The 20,971-nt window shown below is 41.3% G+C and overlaps 1 protein-coding gene across 21 annotated transcripts in view; it reads left to right on the forward strand.

Moving 5' to 3' along the window:
- LOC106589402 (neurexin-1a) overlaps positions 1-20,971 on the forward strand; it is a 95,568-nt gene that overhangs the window by 41,068 nt on the left and 33,529 nt on the right. For 7 of the 21 annotated variants that reach the window (XM_082970455.1, XM_082970438.1, XM_082970439.1 and 4 more), the window contains 9 exons: positions 2,406-2,637; positions 3,128-3,318; positions 3,483-3,656; positions 4,701-4,820; positions 4,942-5,123; positions 5,307-5,478; positions 6,456-6,545; positions 9,027-9,337; positions 12,940-13,018. In XM_082970455.1, the coding sequence (XP_082826581.1) occupies positions 2,406-2,637; positions 3,128-3,318; positions 3,483-3,656; positions 4,701-4,820; positions 4,942-5,123; positions 5,307-5,478; positions 6,456-6,545; positions 9,027-9,337; positions 12,940-13,018 (1,551 nt within the window). Of the gene's footprint in view, positions 1-2,405; positions 2,638-3,127; positions 3,319-3,482; positions 3,675-4,700; positions 4,821-4,941; positions 5,124-5,306; positions 5,479-6,455; positions 6,546-9,026; positions 9,338-12,939; positions 13,019-20,971 lie in introns of all 21 variants that reach the window. The other 14 variants (XM_082970436.1, XM_082970441.1, XM_082970437.1 and 11 more) reach the window with 3 other exon arrangements.

The raw sequence follows: 20,971 nt of genomic DNA on the forward strand, positions 1-20,971 counted from the left end.
AGATTGAGCTCTTTGACCTGAATGCCAAGCGTCACGTCTGGAGGAAACCCTCCACGATCCCTACGGTGAAGGATGGTGGTGGCAGCATCATGTGGTGTGGATGTTTTTCAGCGGCAGGGACTGGGAGACTAGTAAGGATCGAAGGAAAGATAAATGGAGCAAAGTACAGAGAGATCCTTGATGAAAACTTGCTCCAGAGAACTCAGGACCTCAGACTGGGTCGAATGTTCACCTTCCAACAGAACAATAACCCTAAGCACACAGCCAAGACAATGCAGGAGTGGCTTCAGGAGTGTCCCAGCCAGAACCCGGACTTGAACCCCATCTAACATCTCTGGTGAGACCTAAAAATGGCTGTGCAGTGATGCTCCCCATCCAACCTGACAGAGCTTGAGAGGATCTGCAGAAAATAATGGGAGCTCCCCAAATATAGGTGCGCCAAGCTTGTAGCGTCATACCCAAGAAGACTCGAGGCTGTAATCGCTGCTAAAGGTGCTACAACAAAGTACTCAGTAAAGTTTAGCAAAAATTTCTAAAAACCTGTTTTTGCTTTGTCATTATGGGGTATTGAGGGTACATTTATAAGGGGGGGAAATGATGTAATCAATTTTAGAATAAAGCTTTAACGTAACAAAATGTGGAAAGAGTGAAGGGGTCTGATTACTTTCTGAATGCACTGTACTTGAATCAATGTGTAGACATGCCTACACACACCTCACCCTCAACGGCATGCCCTACGTAGACCTCTGGAAGGACAGAGCACACACCTACACACACAACTTATACCCACACACAAACCTTACACATACAGTGCCTTCAGAAAGTATTCACACCCCTTGACTTTTTCCACATTTTGTTGTGTCCGGAAGTGGCATTACAATGGATTTAATTGTCAACGATTTACTCAAAATACTCTGTTATGTCAAATTGTATAAAAAATTTGAACATTTGTAAAAAAAAAAAAAAAATGAAAATGAAAATAAAACACTAAGATATCTTGATTAGATAAGAATTCAACCCCTCGAGTCAATACAGAATGACCTCTTTCTGCGTAAGTCTGGATTGTGCAACATTTGCACATTATTATTTTCTAAATTCTTCAAGCTCTGTCAAATTGTTGTTGATCATTGCTAGACAACCATGTGTAGGTCTTGCCATAGATTTTCAAGACCATTTAAGTCAAAACTGTAACTCAGCCACATTCACTGTCTTTTTGGTAAGCGACTCCAGTGTAGATTTGGCCTTATGTTTTAGGTTATTGTCCTGCTGAAAGGTGAATTAATCTCCCAGTATCTGACTGAACCAGGTTTTTCTCTAGGATTTTGCCTGGGCTTAGCTCCATTCCTTTTGTTTTATCCTGAAAAACTCCCCAGTCCTTAATGGTTACAAGCATACCCATAACGTGATGCAGCCACCACTATGCTTGAAAATATGCAGAGTGGTACTCAGTACTGTGTTGTATTGGATTTGCCTTAAACATAAGACTTTGTATTCAGGACAAAAAGTTAATTTCTTTGCCACATTCTTTTGAAATATTACTTTAGTGCCTTGTTGCAAACAGGATGCATGTTTTGGAATATTTGTATTCTGTACAGGCTTCATTCTTTACACTCTGTCAGTTAAGTTAGTAATGATCCATCCTCAGTTTTCTCCTATCACAGCCATTAAACTCTGTATCTTTATTAAACTCACCATTAGCCTCATGGTGAAATCCCTGATTGGTTTCTTTCCTATCTGGCAAACGAGGTAGGAAGGACGTCTGTAGTGAATGGGTATAGTGATACACCATCCAAAGTGTAATGAATAACTTCACCATGCCCATAGGGATATTTCATGTCTGCTTTTTCCCCCCTATCTAACCGTAGGTTTCCTTCTTTGCAAGGCATTGGAAAACCTCCCTGGGGTTGAATCTGTTTGAAATGTACTGCTCAACTGAGGGACCTTACAATTATCTGTATGTGTAGGGTACAGAGATGAGGTAGTCATTCAAAAATCATGTTAAACACTATTATTGCTCATTGAGTGAGTCCATGCAACTTATTATGTGACTTGGTACTTATTACTTATTTATTTACTACTCACATATTTAGGCTTACCATATCAAAGTAGTTGAATACTTCAGGTTTTCATTTTCTATTCATTTGTAAACATTTCAAAAACATAATTCTACTTTAACATTATGGGGTATTGTGTGTAGGCCAGTGATGACAAAAATCTCAATTTCAACCATTTTAAATTCAGGCTGTAACAACAACAAAATATGGAAAAAGTCAAGGTGTGTGAATGCTTTCTGAATGCACTGTACACAACTGCACACACCTCATGCTGAATGACACTGTAAGACCAGAGTACACACACCACACACACACACACACACATCTCATCCTTGGTCATCTTGATCCTAGGTAAAAATGGTGACATCGACTATTGCGAACTGAACGCTGTGATTGGTTATAAGAGCATCGTGGCGGACCCGGTCACGTTCAGGTCACGGTCGAGCTACGTGACCCTGCCCACTCTCCAGGCCTACTACTCCATGCACCTGTTCCTCCAGTTCAAAACCACCTCACCTGACGGACTCATACTCTACAACAGAGGAGACGGAAACGACTTCATAGTGGTGGAGCTGGTCAAAGGGTACGGCATAATTACTTACTTAACTACCTATTGATACTATAGTCTGTCTACAACTGATACCGTACAACAGAGGATAACTAACTAGCTACCTACCTATAGCTACTATTTACATTACAGATACTGTATAACAGAGGTAACTAACTAGCTAACTACCTATAGCTACTATTTACATTACAGATACTGTACAACAGAGGATAACTTACTAGCTAACTACCTATAGCTACTATTTACATTACAGATATTGTATAACAGAGGATAACTAACTAGCTAACTAACTACCTATAGCTACTATTTACATTACAGATACTGTACAACAGAGGATAACTAACTAGCTAACTAACTACCTATAGCTACTATTTACATTACTGATACTGTACAACAGAGGAGATTGAAATTGCTTGGTGAAGGGACATGTCAGTGGGACAACTATCGACTACTCATGGATATACACTTCATATTATAATATTGTAATCCTAATCATCCTCCCCAGCTACCTCCACTACGTGTCTGACCTGGGGAACGGGGCACACCTGATCAAAGGGAACTCCAACTCTCCTCTGAATGACAACCACTGGCACAACGTGCTCATATCCAGAGACACCAACAACCTGCACACTGTTAAGATAGACACTAAGGTCACTACACAGACCACTATGGGGGCCAAGAACCTGGATCTCAAAGGTAACACACACACACACTGTACATACCATACTACCCTTCTACTACTATGGAATCTCTCTGCCTCAGTCCTTGTTCCCTAACAGCAGAGGGCAGTACTGTCAGCTAAGAGAGAGACAGATATTGTTGCATGGAGCTGTCACTCAAGTTATGCTGTGTTCCTATAGGTGACCTGTACGTAGGGGGAGTGGCTAAGGAGATGTACAGGGACCTTCCCAAGCTCGTCCACTCCCGGGAAGGCTTCCAGGGTTGCTTAGCAACCGTTGACCTTAACGGCCGACTACCCGACCTGCTGGCCGATGCTCTAGCTACCACCGGACAAGTGGAGAGGGGCTGTGAAGGTACAAACACACACACAGGTACACACACACACACACACACACACACACACACAAACCATGAGTACCTACACAAAAAAAGTATAGAGAGACACACACATACCAGGACTTTCTCCTTACCATTGCATATCATAGCATTTTTTAAAACTCATTCCTTCACTCTTGCTCCAGCTAACAGCTGTTTTTATTACGTTGGAGATTATCCCCCTTGTTTTGGCATCTGGCTTTCTCTTCCCTCTTTCTCTCTCTTTTGCTCTCTCTGTTTTTTTGTTCTTTCTTTTTTTTACAGGCATTTCTATGCTTTGTTTTTACTAACCATCTAACATATTTTGCTTGTCGTTGTTTTGTTTTTGTTTTCGGCTGACGAAAGTTGCATTGATGAAAGCTGACTTGCAAGGTAGATCGCTCTGTGTGTGCGTGTATGTGCCTGTGTGCGCTTGTGATCGACTGGGTTCGAACCTGGGTCTCCTGCGCACCACACGTCTGTGTTAGCCTACTAAGCTAAAGTTTAGGCATTAGCTCAGCTAACGTATGTGCTCAGGTCTCAGACAAGGGTACTCATTACGCAAGCCACCTCGGTTACACTTGTGGGTGCATGTGTGTGGTGTGTTCTGACGTAACCTGTCCAGGTCACCGTAGTGACATCCTCCCCTCAGTGACACCATTACTGTTTAATTTAGACCACACACCCTGCACCTCCTTCACTTGGAAGCATGATTCTAACCCCACCCCCTGCTTCTAACCCCACCCTCTTCTGTTTGACCTCTCCCTCCCTGTATCTAACCTAGGGCTGGCCTACCTCATGGACAGCTACAGGATGTCCAGTGAATTGGAATTCCAATTCAACAATCCAAAAGTGCTATTCATTTTCAATGAGGATCAACTCTTAAAGGAATGATTCACAAACATTTTGGAATTAATATGTTTTTTCTTGTTGATTTAACCAGAGCATTTTTAAGGGCTTATTCTGATTATTTTCTTACTTTCAGCAGCCTCTGGTTGACATTAGCCTTCATCGTTTAGAAGTTAAAGGATTTGTCTTTCCAGGTCCCAGTACTACCTGTCAGGAAGACTCTTGCTCCAATCAGGGCGTGTGTTTGCAGCAGTGGGAGGGATTTAGCTGTGATTGCAGTATGACATCATTCGGAGGACCACTCTGCAATGACGGTGAGTCACTTTATTTTTCTATTCCTATGACCTATTTCCTGTTTACTACTTTCAATTTCCTGTTTACTACATCCTTTTTCTGCTCATTTGACAACAAGTCATGTAAATCTGTTGTTCACAGCGGGGACCACGTATATCTTTGGTCGTGATGGGGGTGTGATTGTGTACACCTGGCCTCCTAACGAGCGCCCCAGTACACGGGCTGACCGGCTCGCGCTGGGCTTCAGCACACAGCAGAAACACGCTACCCTGCTACGGGTCGACAGCGCCTCGGGACTGGGGGACTATCTACAGCTACAGATAGTAAGGAGTACATTGTTTAACACTGGCCTCTACAAAATCCCTGTGGAACTGCGCTCTGTCTACCTCGAATCAGCACTCTGCTACCCTACCAACTATAAATCCCTTTCTCCCTTCCTATCCTCTTTCTCTATCCCTTTCTGTCCCTCGATCTCTCTCTCTCTGTGTCTATTTTTCACTCCTCAGGATAAAGGAAATATTAGGGTAGTGTTTAATGTGGGAACAGATGACATCAACATTGAAGAGACTGCTAAATTCGTTAATGATGGGAAGTACCACATAGTTCGGTTTACCCGCAGCGGAGGCAACGCAACCCTGCAGCTGGACGACTTGCCAATCATAGAGCGTTACCCCTCAGGTAAGGACCGACCATAGCCTACACGCGCCTGTCACAGCCAATCACACTACAGGACTTCGCTTTACTTCCTGAATAAAAGGAAGTGACTATATACCGTAACTGTTTCTTTCAGTATTAATATAAGGATGTTGTAATGTTGCTGTTTCTGATGTTATTACTACATCATAGCTACGTTACTATTAGGACTTTTGTTATGACTTGCTGAAGATCAAATGTCTATGTTATGATGTAATTTTCCTGTTAAAACATAAAAAATGAAATATGTAGTAACACTTCCCCTGTTGCCTTGACTCCAGGGAGTCTGTACTGACATGACTGGTCATTTATGTTGCTATGTTAAATAGTGTGATACGTAAATGAGCCATGTAAACATTTAATACAGGTAGTAGTTGTGTTTTATTTAAAAAATAAAATAATAGCCATTGGGGCATTTGGCCAAACAGCAACACAATAAACGTTTCATTTTCTGAGTAAACTAGACTGAAAAAAAATGAAAAAAAGAGAAAAAATGATTGTATTTGATTTTTTTTGCATTGGGTTTTTCAACATTTGTTGTTGTTTTTATATAAAAGTAGTAATCTTATATTTTCGAGAGTTATTTAGTTAGATGTTAGCTAAACGGCTAAACACTAGACAGAGAGGTGTATAAGGGTTGATCTGTTAGCTTTAACAATGATTATCGTTATTATTCTGTTGTTTTATCAAACTCTCTAAACTCCTGTCTGTCAGATGATAATTAACTGTTTAAATGTCTCCTTAAATCAAAGCCCATGAACAGAAAGTCAATGTCCGCTCGATGGTTGCTGCTCCTGATCGTAACTCTTATTGAAATGAAGACACAGCGACAATGATCGGACCGACTAACAGGACCTTGGTCAGGACTTTGACTTTCTCTTCATGGCTGTTCATTTTGTTGTCCAGCTCCTGTGCCAGGTGTTGATGTGCGTAATTACTGTGTTTTCATCTTTAAATTAAAGGCAACATTGATAACGAGCGCCTGGCCATCGCTAGACAGAGAATCCCCTATCGACTCGGTCGAGTAGTTGACGATTGGCTATTCGACAAAGGTAAAAACATCATTAAAATTACTTAAAACTTTTAGCTTAAAAGTCAACCTGAAGCAAGTTGAAACTGTGACCATCAACTAACATCTAAAATTATAAATTCATAACTAAGTTTAAACATAGTAGCTGTTAGAGTGTAATATTGTCAGACTGTGTAAACTGTAGTGTAACTGTACTGTTCTGTAATACACTACTTCACTGTAAACTGTAGCTAGAGAGAAAGCTTGATAATACCAGGTTAAAGGGACAATGGGAAGATTAATCTGAATAAATGTGAAACTAGTACAGATAAAAAGGGCTTTATTAAGATTCTGTCATAATGCTGTTTCTCCAATTGTAAACATTTAAAGGTTTCACTTTAGAATAACTCCTCGTAATAAAACATTTATAACGGATTAGTAAATAGTTTATTCATCATTTATTAATCATTATTCCATTCATAAGATGTTTAATATAGGTCCTTATAAACCATTCGTTAAGTCTTGTTTCGTGGCCTGATGAAAGTGTAGAATAATTGTACTTTATAAATAGTTTCTAAATGTTTTGAGTGACCAGTGTAATTTCTCACAAAAAGATGGACATGCCATTGGTAGACATTCCAACAGTACCTGATGTTCCTTAAAGGTCCAATGCAGTCATTTTTATCTCAATATAAAAACCTTTCTGGGTAACAATTAAGTACCTTACTGTGATTGTTTTCAATTAAAATGGTCAAAAATAACCAAAAATAGCTTTTCAGCAAAGAGCAATTTCTCAAACAAGAATGTAGCTACGACTGTCTGGGAGTGGTCTGAGTGGGGAGGGGAAAACAGAACAGTAAGGTACATTGTTACCCAGAAATGATTTTAGGCTGTATTGAGATACAAAATGCCTGCATTGGACCTTTAAATGCTTTCAGTGCTTCAGTCTTTTACCACAGACTATGTTCACACATGGCTTTGTTTGGCTGCACCTTTACTGGGCTTTTAAAGGTAGTAACTCTTTAAACGTAATTGAATAGTTCAGCACAATAATGTATTCAGATATTTGTTTCCTTACCTCGTAAGCAGTCTATGGACTGCTCTTCATCTTTCATGGAATCATTCTGCGCATAAACCGGAATCTATTGCGACGGCATGGAATGTGTAGGATAACAAGCAGCCGTAATTCTGGTGTTTGGGTTTCCGTCACTGGTTATTTGGCCGTACCAGGATTGGGTGAAAGCGGTGCTTAAACTTTGACTGCTTCATGCATGTGGGGAAATTAGCGGGTGGGCCTTTGGCTGAGGGTTTCCTTTTGCCAGTTTGTCGATTTCTAACATGTATGGACTCACTCAGCTGACCAAATTCTAAGATCACACTGCTCTAAGGAGTGACTGCAATCCACACTTTTGTTTTGGTAGAAAAGTCACTGCCAAGAAATGCTTATGTTACCATTTTCGGGATTTTTTTTACACATTACAATTGTGTGACTTTTGGAATAAAATGTTCAATATATTTTCTTGAACATCCTCTTTATTTAGTGCTGGTTGTTTAACCACTGATATGTCATAGGGGACATTTTGAGACCTTAAGGAACATCAGGCGCTGCTGGAATGTCTACCAATGGCATGTGTTTTGTGCGAAATTACACCGGTCACTCAAAATGTTTATGAAGTATCTATAAAGTATAAACAGCCCACACTTAAGACGAGGCCATGCAAAGAGTTAACTAATGATTAGTAAATGCTTCATAAGAACATATATTACACATCTTCTGAATGATCTTATGAATCATTATTAAACACTTTAAAAGTTGTTTAGAAATGTGTGAATAACTAGGTTACTGAAATGTACAAATGTGGGAGTAATGATTAATAAATGATGAATAGACTATTTACTAATCCGTTATAAATGCTTTATTACGTGGAGTTATTCTAAAGTGATACCACATATCAATGTTGAACATCATATAGTCAAAGTAAAGTTCATAATCAGATATTACTTGTAAGACTTGAGAGATGTTAAATGCACTGTTTCTTTTTATTAACCTCTTCAACTTCAGCAGAGCTCCTTTAAATACCTGAAGTCCCTTTAACAGTGACCAGAGACAGAGCTATGACCTGTGCATGCTTCATAGAACTTCATATGGCTTTATAATGCTTCATTCAGCTTCTTAGGGCTTCATAAGGCTGTAATAACCATATTTGAGGGAAAACAATCGATATGTCCGATCAACATGATGACTTGCTCCTGATGCGTCTCCAAGAGCATCTCATGTCCTCTCTCTTCATCCTACTCTTCCTTTCATCCTCCTTCATCGTCTTCTTTTCCTCCTCCTCTCTTCCTCCAGCCCGCCATTCCACAGTACATCTCAGCCTTTGGTCGTGTCCCACATCATACTTACAACACGCTAACATTACGATTAAGTGTATATTATCGTCACACCGACGACTCATATGTATGCGTGTGTGTGTCTGTGTGTGTGTGTGTGTGTGTGTGTGTGTGTGTGTGTGTGTGTGTCCAGGCCGCCAGCTGACCATCTTCAACAGCCAGACGACGGTGACGGTGGGAAGAGGAAAGGAAGCAGGTCAGTTCCAGGGTCAGATGGCCGGTCTCTACTACAACGGACTGAAGATACTCAACATGGCCGCCGAAGGACACGCCCACATCCGCCTCGAGGGCAGCACGCGATTGGTTGGGGACATGCCCTCCTCCATCACGCCCCAATCCAGCGCTGCCGCCGGGGCAAACCGATCAGACCCCGCCGCCAATGCTGGCGACATCACCACGACAACCGCCACAAACAGGAAACAAGGAGGAGGAACTACGCAGCAGGTAGGAAACTAACTATGACACTAAGGCATAAAAAGGCTAATTAAGCAATTCATAACCTCACAGATATAGATACTATAAACTGTATCTGCTATCACCAGTCAGGAGGTTATGGTGAACAGGCTCTCTTTGTTTGTGATTGAGAGGGATTCTGGGTTATGAAATAGTCTGTCGCACTCTGAAAAATAATAATTTCCAATGATGCGAGTTGCCATGGAGATAGTGAACCCTCTTAGGTATTCTCTCTCTCTCTCTCTCTCTCTCTCTCTCTTTCTCTCACTCTCTCGTGCTCCATAGTGTATACCTCCTTTGTGTATACCTCAGACATAAATAATGGAATGCAGAGCTGTGAGCAGAGCCTCAGGCATCAATAATAGATCTAGATGGATGGAGAGGTTTGAGTGATGGAGTGAGACACAGTGTTCCTTTTTACACCTCAGACGTGTGTGTGTGTAGTTGGTGGTGTAACTGGTTTGCAGAGAGCATTGCAAATGAGTCAGTATCCCAAGATGGGAACTAGGTCAGACAGAATGTATGCTCGATATGCTGCAGTGTGTGTGTGCATGCGTGTGTGTGTGTGTGTGTGTGTTGCAGTGAGAGTGTGTTTAATAAGAAACACTGATCTGCTGCTGGGGTTACCTAGCAACCAAGCTGTATTCAACAAGTGTTCATGGACACACACAAACATATAGAGGTAACATGTAGGCTGTACTTAGTTACAGTCGGTTGCAGCAGAGGGAGGAGCAGTGAAACCACTTAATGGTGGATCAGATCAAGTAATCGATTTTGTGTACGTGTGACGTGTGTGTGTGTGTGCGCGCGTGGCGTGTGTGTGAGTTTGAGTGTGTTTGATGTGTTTCTTCCTGCTGCCCTGAGTTTAGTGAGACTCTCTCCTAGGAAGTCAGAGTTATTAATAATGTAAAAGAGTGTGTGTGCTTCAGGGCTCTGTGTTTTGCTACAGTCTGCTCTGACTCACTTTGCTCAGTTTAGTTTGGATGTTATCGGTGTGTGTGTGTGTGTGTGTGTTTTTTTGTGTGTGTGCGTGCGTGTGTCCGTGTGTGTGTCCATGTGTGTTATATGGGTAGAAGCAACTGTAGCAATCTGTCTCCTCCCTCTATCTCTCTCTCTCTCTCTCTCTCTCTCTCTCTCTCTCTCTCTCTCTCTCTCGCTCTCTCTCTCTCTCTCTCAGCAGTGATAGGTAGTTAGTGTATCAGTACATATGCAGAATAGCTCCTCTTCTCTCCGTGCTGACAGAGCTGTAGCCAACAGTGTGTGTGTGTGTGTTGAAGTAGAACAATGGCTGCACAGCGGAAGCAATAGAGCAGTGTGTGTACACCGTGTGTGTGTGTGTGTTATGTGTGAGCTAGGCAGTCAGGCAGGCATGGACGCTCGCTGGCATTGTTCGGCTGCTCAGGTACTGATTTTACTCCTTCAGCATGATACCATCTTTCGCCTTCATCTCTCCATCTCTCCCTTGTCTGTCTCCCGCTTTCTTTCGTTATCTGTCTCTTTCCTTTTCGATTTTCTCTTCCCCTCTTTCTTTATCTCTCGCTCTCTACCTTTCTTCATCTGTGCTGGAAGGTGGCATGCATCGCTGCTAGACAAAGAGAGGGAGAGATAAGGCTGTAGAGGAGAGACGGAAGACGGAGAGAAAAAGAGATGAGGCTATAGGAAGAGGTTGGCATGCATTGTTCAGGAGTGTGTGTGCATCAGTGGAACAGACTTGGCTCACTTTTAATTGGCAACTTAAAAGGCTGTGGTTTGATTGGCAGGTCTGTAGTTTGATTGACATGTGAGTAGTGGTCAGCTGACTCCGTTTGGAGTCTAGAATGAGTTGGAGTCATTAGAATCAGCCTGGAATACAATTTGGAGGGGTTACAGTTAAAGGTGTCGAAAAGGCATTCATCTGAAGATACACATCTGCTTACAGTTGCTCTTGACCAATCACGCTCAGGCAATTGGGATCATGGGCACCCTATAAGCAGACAGCGTAATGTTTACTTTTCTCCCGGGATTTTTGATTGTCTAATTAGCAAAAGTGAAATCTATCACATCATTGCAAGAAGTGCCTGGCTGATGTAGCCATTAATGTGAGGTTAGCTTCTATAGTGCCTTTTACTAGACTTCTATAGTGCTGCATTTCTGTTATCTTGGGATGCATTACTCTAAATGTATTTGCATAGATTTTTTGTGAGGGTGTTTATGGGTTCTAGTCCCGTTCTATGTTGGGTTCTAGACCTGTTCTAGATTTGGTTCTGCTGTTCTCTCCATTCCCCATACTGAGGTTAGTTATGACTACTGCAATGCATCACTCTCCCGTTTTAATACACCGCGGACTCTCAGTGTGGGTTTAAAACACGCACTCACACTCTCGCTCCCACACAAACACACACGCTTATGCGCACACACACACATTTCTCAGCTGTAAAGTCGAAGCAGGCGATGTTTAACAAACTCATGAATATGCACATTCGATTAGCATGATGTTAACTTAAGCTGCAACACTTTGATGTCTCCTTTCTTCTCTCCTCGTGCTTTTCCTTGTCCTACCCTTTGTCCCTTTCTCCCTCTATGACTCTCTTCCTCCATCTCTTTCTCTTCTTCCATCTGTCTCTCTCTCAACACAGCTCTTTCTTTTTCTCTCCCTATCTCCATTACTTACATCACTCTCTCTCTCTCTTCCTCCTCTCTCTCTCTCTCTCTCTCTCTCTCTCTCTCTCTCTCTCTCTCTCTCTATCACTCTCTCTCTCTCTGGGAAAGAACACGGAACGCTAGTCTTCTGTCATATACGGAGTCCAGATTAACGCCCTGATAATCTCTCTCTTTCTGTCTGGTGGTGAGTGCCAGTGTTTCAGGTCTCTCAGTGAAACACGCCCTTCGTTTTAATGGCCTGAACTTAGAGTTGCCATGGCAACAGGCGGGAGAGTAGGAGAAGAGAGAGGGCGCTGCCATAGAGAGAAAGGGTGGAGGACGAGAGAAAGTGGAGAGGCATTGTTCGGCTGAGAGAGAGTGAGGAAGGAGGGGGGTTGGCCAAAGGAGCATCTTCCCAACTTGTGTTGCTCAGAGAGCAGGGCATGGACATGAAGGGTTCATAGTTACTGCTCATACACTGTTGGTTAGTTACTTTATTATAGTCCTCAGAGATCAGCAATCAGCACATCGGTGGACCACTATACATAGAGGGAAGAGGAAGGAGAGAGGGGAGGAAGAAAGTGGGAAGGAATGTGGGAGAAGATAGGGAAAAGGAGGAAGGGGAGAGCCAGAGAAGGAGAGAGGAGGAGGAGGATATGATTAGATCCCAGCTCGTAACCAACACCTCTCTCCTCCTCTTCTCTCTATCTCACTTCTGTTCTCTCGCTTTCTCTCCGCCTCTCTCTTCACAATTTTGCCGTTTGGAAGTTGCCAGGACTCAGGGAAAAAAAACATATAGATTTCTGAAAATCAAAAATGTGTTTGACTTCAAGTTGAGAGTTTTGTGTTCTGTTTGCAGAATGAGAGGAGAAAATACTTCACCTGTCTATAACACGCACATGAAAGGCTCCAGTGATCCATAAGTATTACAAAAAACAATAGTGTGTGTTTAATGATATATTGTCTCTCTCCAGTCGACAGACGACCTGCTGGTGGCATCAGCTGAGTGTCCCAGTGATGACGAAGACATTGACCCATGTGACCCCAGCTCTGGTAATACACACCATATACAGTACATACTACTACTATGCTACCACACTACTACCCTCACACACTAACAGTATGACTAGTACACTGGATAAACATTTACTAACCTCAAACACTAACAGTATGGCTAGTAGACTGGAGAAACATGTACTACCCTCACACACTAACAGTATGGTTAGTAGACTGGAGAAACATTTACTACCCTCACAAACTAACAGTATGGCTAGTAGACTGGAGAAACATTTACTACCCTCACACAAAAACAGTATGGCAGGTAGACTGGATTAATATTTACTAACCTCACACACTAACAGTATGTCTAGTAGACTTGATAAACATGTACTACCCTCACACACCAACAGTATGGCTAGTAGACTTGAGAAACTTTTACTTCACTTACATACTATCATTATGGATAGTAGACTAGAGAAACATTTACTAACCTCACAGACTAACAGTATGGCTTGTAGACTAGAGAATAATTTACTAGCCTCACACACTAACAGTATGGCTAGCAGACTGGAGAAACTTTTACTACCCTCACACACTAACAGTATGGCTAGTAGACTGGAGACATATTTACTACCCTCACACACTAACAGTATGGCTAGTAGACTGGAATAACATTTACTACCCTCACACACTAATAGTATGGCCAGTAGACTGGAGAAACATTTACTACCCTCACACACTAACAGTATGGCTAGTAGACTGGAGAAACATTTACTACCCTCACACACTAATAGTATGGCCAGTAGACTGGAGAAACATTTACTACCCTCACACACTAACAGTATGGCTAGTAGACTGGAATAACATTTACTACCCTCACACACTAACAGTATGGCTAGTAGATTATAGAAACATTTACTACCCTCACACACCAACAGTATGGCTAGTAGACTTGAGAAACTTTTACTTCACTTACATACTATCATTATGGATAGTAGACTAGAGAAACATTTACTAACCTCACAGACTAACAGTATGGCTTGTAGACTAGAGAATAATTTACTAGCCTCACACACTAACAGTATGGCTAGCAGACTGGAGAAACTTTTACTACCCACACACACTAACAGTATGGCTAGTAGAATGGATAAACATTTACGACCATCACACGCTAACAGTATGGCTAGTAGACTGGAGAAACATTTACTACCCTCACACACTAACAGTATGGCTAGTAGACTGGAGACATATTTACTACCCTCACAGACTAACAGTATGGCTAGTAGAATGGATAAACATTTACGACCATCACACGCTAACAGTATGGCTAGTAGACTGGAGAAACATTTACTACCCTCACACACTAACAGTATGGCTAGTAGACTGGAATAACATTTACTACCCTCACACACTAATAGTATGGCTAGTAGACTGGAGAAACATTTACTACCCTCACACACTAACAGTATGGCTAGTAGATTATAGAAACATTTACTACCCTCACACACTAACAGTATGGCTAGTAGACTGGAGAAATATTTACTACCCTCACACACTAACAGTATGGCTAGTAGACTATAGAAACATGTACTATCCTCACACACGAACAGTATGTGTCACAAGCGTCGAAAGGATTAGACAAAGGCGCAGCGTGTACAGTGCTTATCTTTGGATTTTAATGAATGCACTTCAACAACAAAATAATAAACGCTCAACAGTTTCATCAGGTACAATCACTAAACGGGAAAATAAACACCCACAAAACCCCCCAAAAACAGGCTGCCTAAGTATGGCTTCCAATCAGAGACAACGAAAGACAACTGCCTCTGATTGGAAACCATACTCGGCCACACATGGAAAATGAAACATAGAAACAGAAAACTAGAACAAATTCCCCTAGAAACAAACCATCCCCAAAACAACCCCCCTGCCACGCCCTGACCATTCTACTATGGCAAAATGATCCTTCTCACTGGTCAGAATGTGACAGTATGGCTATTAGACTACAGAAACATTTCCTACCCTCGCACACTAACAGTATGGCAGGTAGACTGGATGAATATTTCCTACGCTCACACAAAAACAGTATGGCTAGTAGACTGGAGAAGCATGTGCTACCTTCACACACTAACAGTATGGCTAGTAGACTAGATAAACGTTTTCTACCCTCACACACTAACAGTATGGCTATTAGACTACAGAAACATTTCCTACCCTCACACACTAACAGTATGGCAGGTGGACTGGATTAATATTTACTAACCTCACACACTAACAGTATGTCTAGTAGACGTGATAAACATTTACAACCCTCACACACTAACAGTATGGCTACTAGACTGGAGAAACATTTACTACCCTCACACACTAACAGTATGGCTAGTAGACTATAGAAACATTTACTACCCTCTCACACAGTACGGCTAATAGGCTGGAGAATCATTTACTACCCTCACACACGAACAGTATAGTTAGTAGACTGGAGAAATATTTACTACCCTCACACACTAATAGCATGGCTAGTAGACTATAGAAACATTTACTACCCTCACACACTAACAGTATGGCTAGTAGACTATAGAAACATGAACTACCCTCACACACTAATAGCATGGCTAGTAGACTATAGAAACATTTACTACCCTCACACACTAACAGTATGGCTAGTAGACTATAGAAACATGAACTACCCTCAACCACTAACAGTATGGCTAGTTGACTACAGAAATATTTCCTACCCTCGCACAATAACAGTATGGCTGGTAGACTGGAAAAACATTTACTACCCTCACACACTAACAGTATGGCTAGTAGACTATAGAAACATGAACTACCCTCACACACTAATAGTATGGCTAGTAGACTAGAGAAACGTTTACTACCCTCACAAACTAACAGTATGGCTAGTAGACTAGAGAAACGTTTACTACCCTCACACACTAACAGTATGGCTAGTTGACTACAGAAATATTTCCTACCCTCTCACAATAACAGTATGGCTGGTAGACTGGAAAAACATTTACTACCCTCACACACTAACAGTAGGGCTAGTAGACTTGAGAAACTTTTACTTCACTTACATACTATCATTATGGATAGTAGACTAGAGAAACATTTACTAACCTCACAGACTAACAGTATGGCTAGTAGACTAGAGAATAATTTACTAGCCTCACACACTAACAGTATGGCTAGCAGAGTGGAGAAACTTTTACTACCCTCGCACACTAACAGTATGGCTAGTAGACTGGAGACATATTTACTACCCTCACAGACTAACAGTATGGCTAGTAGACTGGATAAACATTTACGACCATCACACGCTAACAGTATGGCTAGTAGAATGGAATAACATTTACTACCCTCACACACTAATAGTATGGCTAGTAGACTGGAGAAACATTTACTACCCTCACACACTAACAGTATGGCTAGTAGACTGGAATAACATTTACTACCCTCACACACTAATAGTATGGCTAGTAGACTGGAGAAACATTTACTACCCTCACACACTAACAGTATGGCTAGTAGACTGGAATAACATTTACTACCCTCACACACTAACAGTATGGCTAGTAGACTGGAATAACATTTACTACCCTCACACACTAATAGTATGGCTAGTAGACTGGAGAAACATTTACTACCCTCACACACTAACAGTATGGCTAGTAGATTATAGAAACATTTACTACCCTCACACACTAACAGTATGGCTAGTAGACTGGAGAAATATTTACTACCCTCACACACTAACAGTATGGCTAGTAGACTATAGAAACATGTACTATCCTCACACACGAACAGTATGGCTAGTAGACTGGAGAAATATTTACTACCCTCACACACTAACAGTATGGCTAGTAGACTATAGAAACATGTACTATCCTCACACACGAACAGTATGTGTCACAAGCGTCGAAAGGATTAGACAAAGGCGCAGCGTGTACAGTGCTCATCTTTGGATTTTAATGAATGCACTTCAACAACAAAAATAATAAACGCTCAACAGTTTCATCAGGTACAATCACTAAATGGAAAATAAACACCCACAAAACCCCCCAAAAACAGGCTGCCTAAGTATGGCTTCCAATCAGAGACAACGAAAGACACCTGCCTCTGATTGGAAACCATACTCGGCCACACATGGAAAATGAAACATAGAAACAGAAAACTAGAACAAATTCCCCTAGAAACAAACCATCCCAAAACAACCCCCCTGCCACGCCCTGACCATTCTACTATGGCAAAATGATCCTTCTCACTGGTCAGGATGTGACAGTATGGCTATTAGACTACAGAAACATTTCCTACCCTCGCACACTAACAGTATGGCAGGTAGACTGGATGAATATTTCCTACGCTCACACAAAAACAGTATGGCTAGTAGACTGGAGAAGCATGTGCTACCTTCACACACTAACAGTATGGCTAGTAGACTAGATAAACGTTTTCTACCCTCACACACTAACAGTATGGCTATTAGAGTACAGAAACATTTCCTACCCTCACACACTAACAGTATGGCAGGTGGACTGGATTAATATTTACTAACCTCACACACTAACAGTATGTCTAGTAGACGTGATAAACATTTACAACCTTCACACACTAACAGTATGGCTACTAGACTGGAGAAACATTTACTACCCTCACACACTAACAGTATGGCTAGTAGACTATAGAAACATTTACTACCCTCTCACACAGTACGGCTAATAGGCTGGAGAAACATTTACTACCCTCACACACGAACAGTATAGTTAGTAGACTGGAGAAATATTTACTACCCTCACACACTAATAGCATGGCTAGTAGACTATAGAAACATTTACTACCCTCACACACTAACAGTATGGCTAGTAGACTATAGAAACATGAACTACCCTCACACACTAACAGTATGGCTAGTAGACTATAGAAACATTTTCTACCCTCACACACTAACAGTATGGCTAGTAGACTAGAGAAACATTTACTACCCTCACACACTAACAGTATGGCTAGTAGACTAGAGAAACATTTACTACCCTCACACACTAACAGTATGGCTAGTAGACTAGAGAATCATTTACTACCCTCACACACTAACAGTATGGCTAGTAGACTATAGAAACATTTACTACCCTCACACACTAACAGTATGGCTAGTAGACTGGAGAAACTTTAACTACCCTCAACCACTAACAGTATGGCTAGTAGACTAGAGAAATGTTTACTACCCTCACAAACTAACAGTATGGCTGGTAGACTGGAGAAACGTTTACTACCCTCACACACAGTACGGCTATTAGGCTGGAGAAACATTTACTACCCTCACACACGAACAGTATAGTTAGTAGACTGGAGAAATATTTACTACCCTCACACACTAACAGTATGGCTAGTAGACTGGAGAAACATTTACTACCCTCACACACTAACAGTATGGCTAGTAGACTATAGAAACATTTACTACCCTCACACACTAACAGTATGGCTAGTAGACTAGAGAAACGTTTACTACCCTCACACACTAACAGTATGGCTAGTTGACTACAGAAATATTTCCTACCCTCGCACAATAACAGTATGGCTGGTAGACTGGAAAAACATTTACTACCCTCACACACTAACAGTATGGCTAGTAGACTTGAGAAACTTTTACTTCACTTACATACTATCATTATGGATAGTAGACTAGAGAAACATTTACTAACCTCACAGACTAACAGTATGGCTATTAGACTACAGAAACATTTCCTACCCTCGCACACTAACAGTATGGCAGGTAGACTGGATGAATATTTCCTACGCTCACACAAAAACAGTATGGCTAGTAGACTGGAGAAACATTTACTACCCTCACACACTAACAGTATGGCTAGTAGACTGGAGAAACTTTAACTACCCTCAACCACTAACAGTATGGCTAGTAGACTAGAGAAATGTTTACTACCCTCACAAACTAACAGTATGGCTAGTAGACTAGAGAAACGTTTACTACCCTCACACACTAACAGTATGGCTAGTTGACTACAGAAATATTTCCTACCCTCGCACAATAACAGTATGGCTGGTAGACTGGAAAAACATTTACTACCCTCACACACTAACAGTATGGCTACTAGACTTGAGAAACTTTTACTTCACTTACATACTATCATTATGGATAGTATACTAGAGAAACATTTACTAACCTCACAGACTAAGAGTATGGCTAGTAGACTAGAGAATAATTTACTAGCCTCACACACTAACAGTATGGCTAGCAGACTGGAGAAACTTTTACTACCCTCACACACTAACAGTATGGCTAGTAGACTGGAGACATATTTACTACCCTCACAGACTAACAGTATGGCTAGTAGACTGGATAAACATTTACGACCATCACACGCTAACAGTATGGCTAGTAGAATGGAATAACATTTACTACCCTCACACACTAATAGTATGGCTAGTAGACTGGAGAAACATTTACTACCCTCACACACTAACAGTATGGCTAGTAGACTGGAATAACATTTACTACCCTCACACACTAACAGTATGGCTAGTAGACTAGAGAAACGTTTACTACCCTCACACACTAACAGTATGGCTAGTTGACTACAGAAATATTTCCTACCCTCGCACAATAACAGTATGGCTGGTAGACTGGAAAAACATTTACTACCCTCACACACTAACAGTATGGCTAGTAGACTTGAGAAACTTTTACTTCACTTACATACTATCATTATGGATAGTAGACTAGAGAAACATTTACTAACCTCACAGACTAACAGTATGGCTATTAGACTACAGAAACATTTCCTACCCTCGCACACTAACAGTATGGCAGGTAGACTGGATGAATATTTCCTACGCTCACACAAAAACAGTATGGCTAGTAGACTGGAGAAGCATGTGCTACCTTCACACACTAACAGTATGGCTAGTAGACTAGATAAACGTTTTCTACCCTCACACACTAACAGTATGGCGATTAGACTACAGAAACATTTCCTACCCTCACACACTAACAGTATGGCAGGTGGACTGGATTAATATTTACTAACCTCACACACTAACAGTATGTCTAGTAGACGTGATAAACATTTACAACCCTCACACACTAACAGTATGGCTACTAGACTGGAGAAACATTTACTACCCTCACACACTAACAGTATGGCTAGTAGACTATAGAAACATTTACTACCCTCTCACACAGTACGGCTAATAGGCTGGAGAAACATTTACTACCCTCACACACGAACAGTATAGTTAGTAGACTGGAGAAATATTTACTACCCTCACACACTAACAGTATGGCTAGTAGACTGGAATAACATTTACTACCCTCACACACTAATAGTATGGCTAGTAGACTAGAGAAACGTTTACTACCCTCACAAACTAACAGTATGGCTAGTAGACTAGAGAAACGTTTACTACCCTCACACACTAACAGTATGGCTAGTTGACTACAGAAATATTTCCTACCCTCGCACAATAACAGTATGGCTGGTAGACTGGAAAAACATTTACTACCCTCACACACTAACAGTATGGCTAGTAGACTTGAGAAACTTTTACTTCACTTACATACTATCATTATGGATAGTAGACTAGAGAAACATTTACTAACCTCACAGACTAACAGTATGGCTATTAGACTACAGAAACATTTCCTACCCTCGCACACTAACAGTATGGCAGGTAGACTGGATGAATATTTCCTACGCTCACACAAAAACAGTATGGCTAGTAGACTGGAGAAGCATGTGCTACCTTCACACACTAACAGTATGGCTAGTAGACTAGATAAACGTTTTCTACCCTCACACACTAACAGTATGGCTATTAGACTACAGAAACATTTCCTACCCTCACACACTAACAGTATGGCAGGTGGACTGGATTAATATTTACTAACCTCACACACTAACAGTATGTCTAGTAGACGTGATAAACATTTACAACCCTCACACACTAACAGTATGGCTACTAGACTGGAGAAACATTTACTACCCTCAC

The sequence above is a fragment of the Salmo salar genome, chromosome 28 (genome assembly GCF_965601325.2).
Source record: "Salmo salar chromosome 28, fSalSal1, whole genome shotgun sequence".
Lineage (NCBI taxonomy): Eukaryota > Metazoa > Chordata > Actinopteri > Salmoniformes > Salmonidae > Salmo > Salmo salar.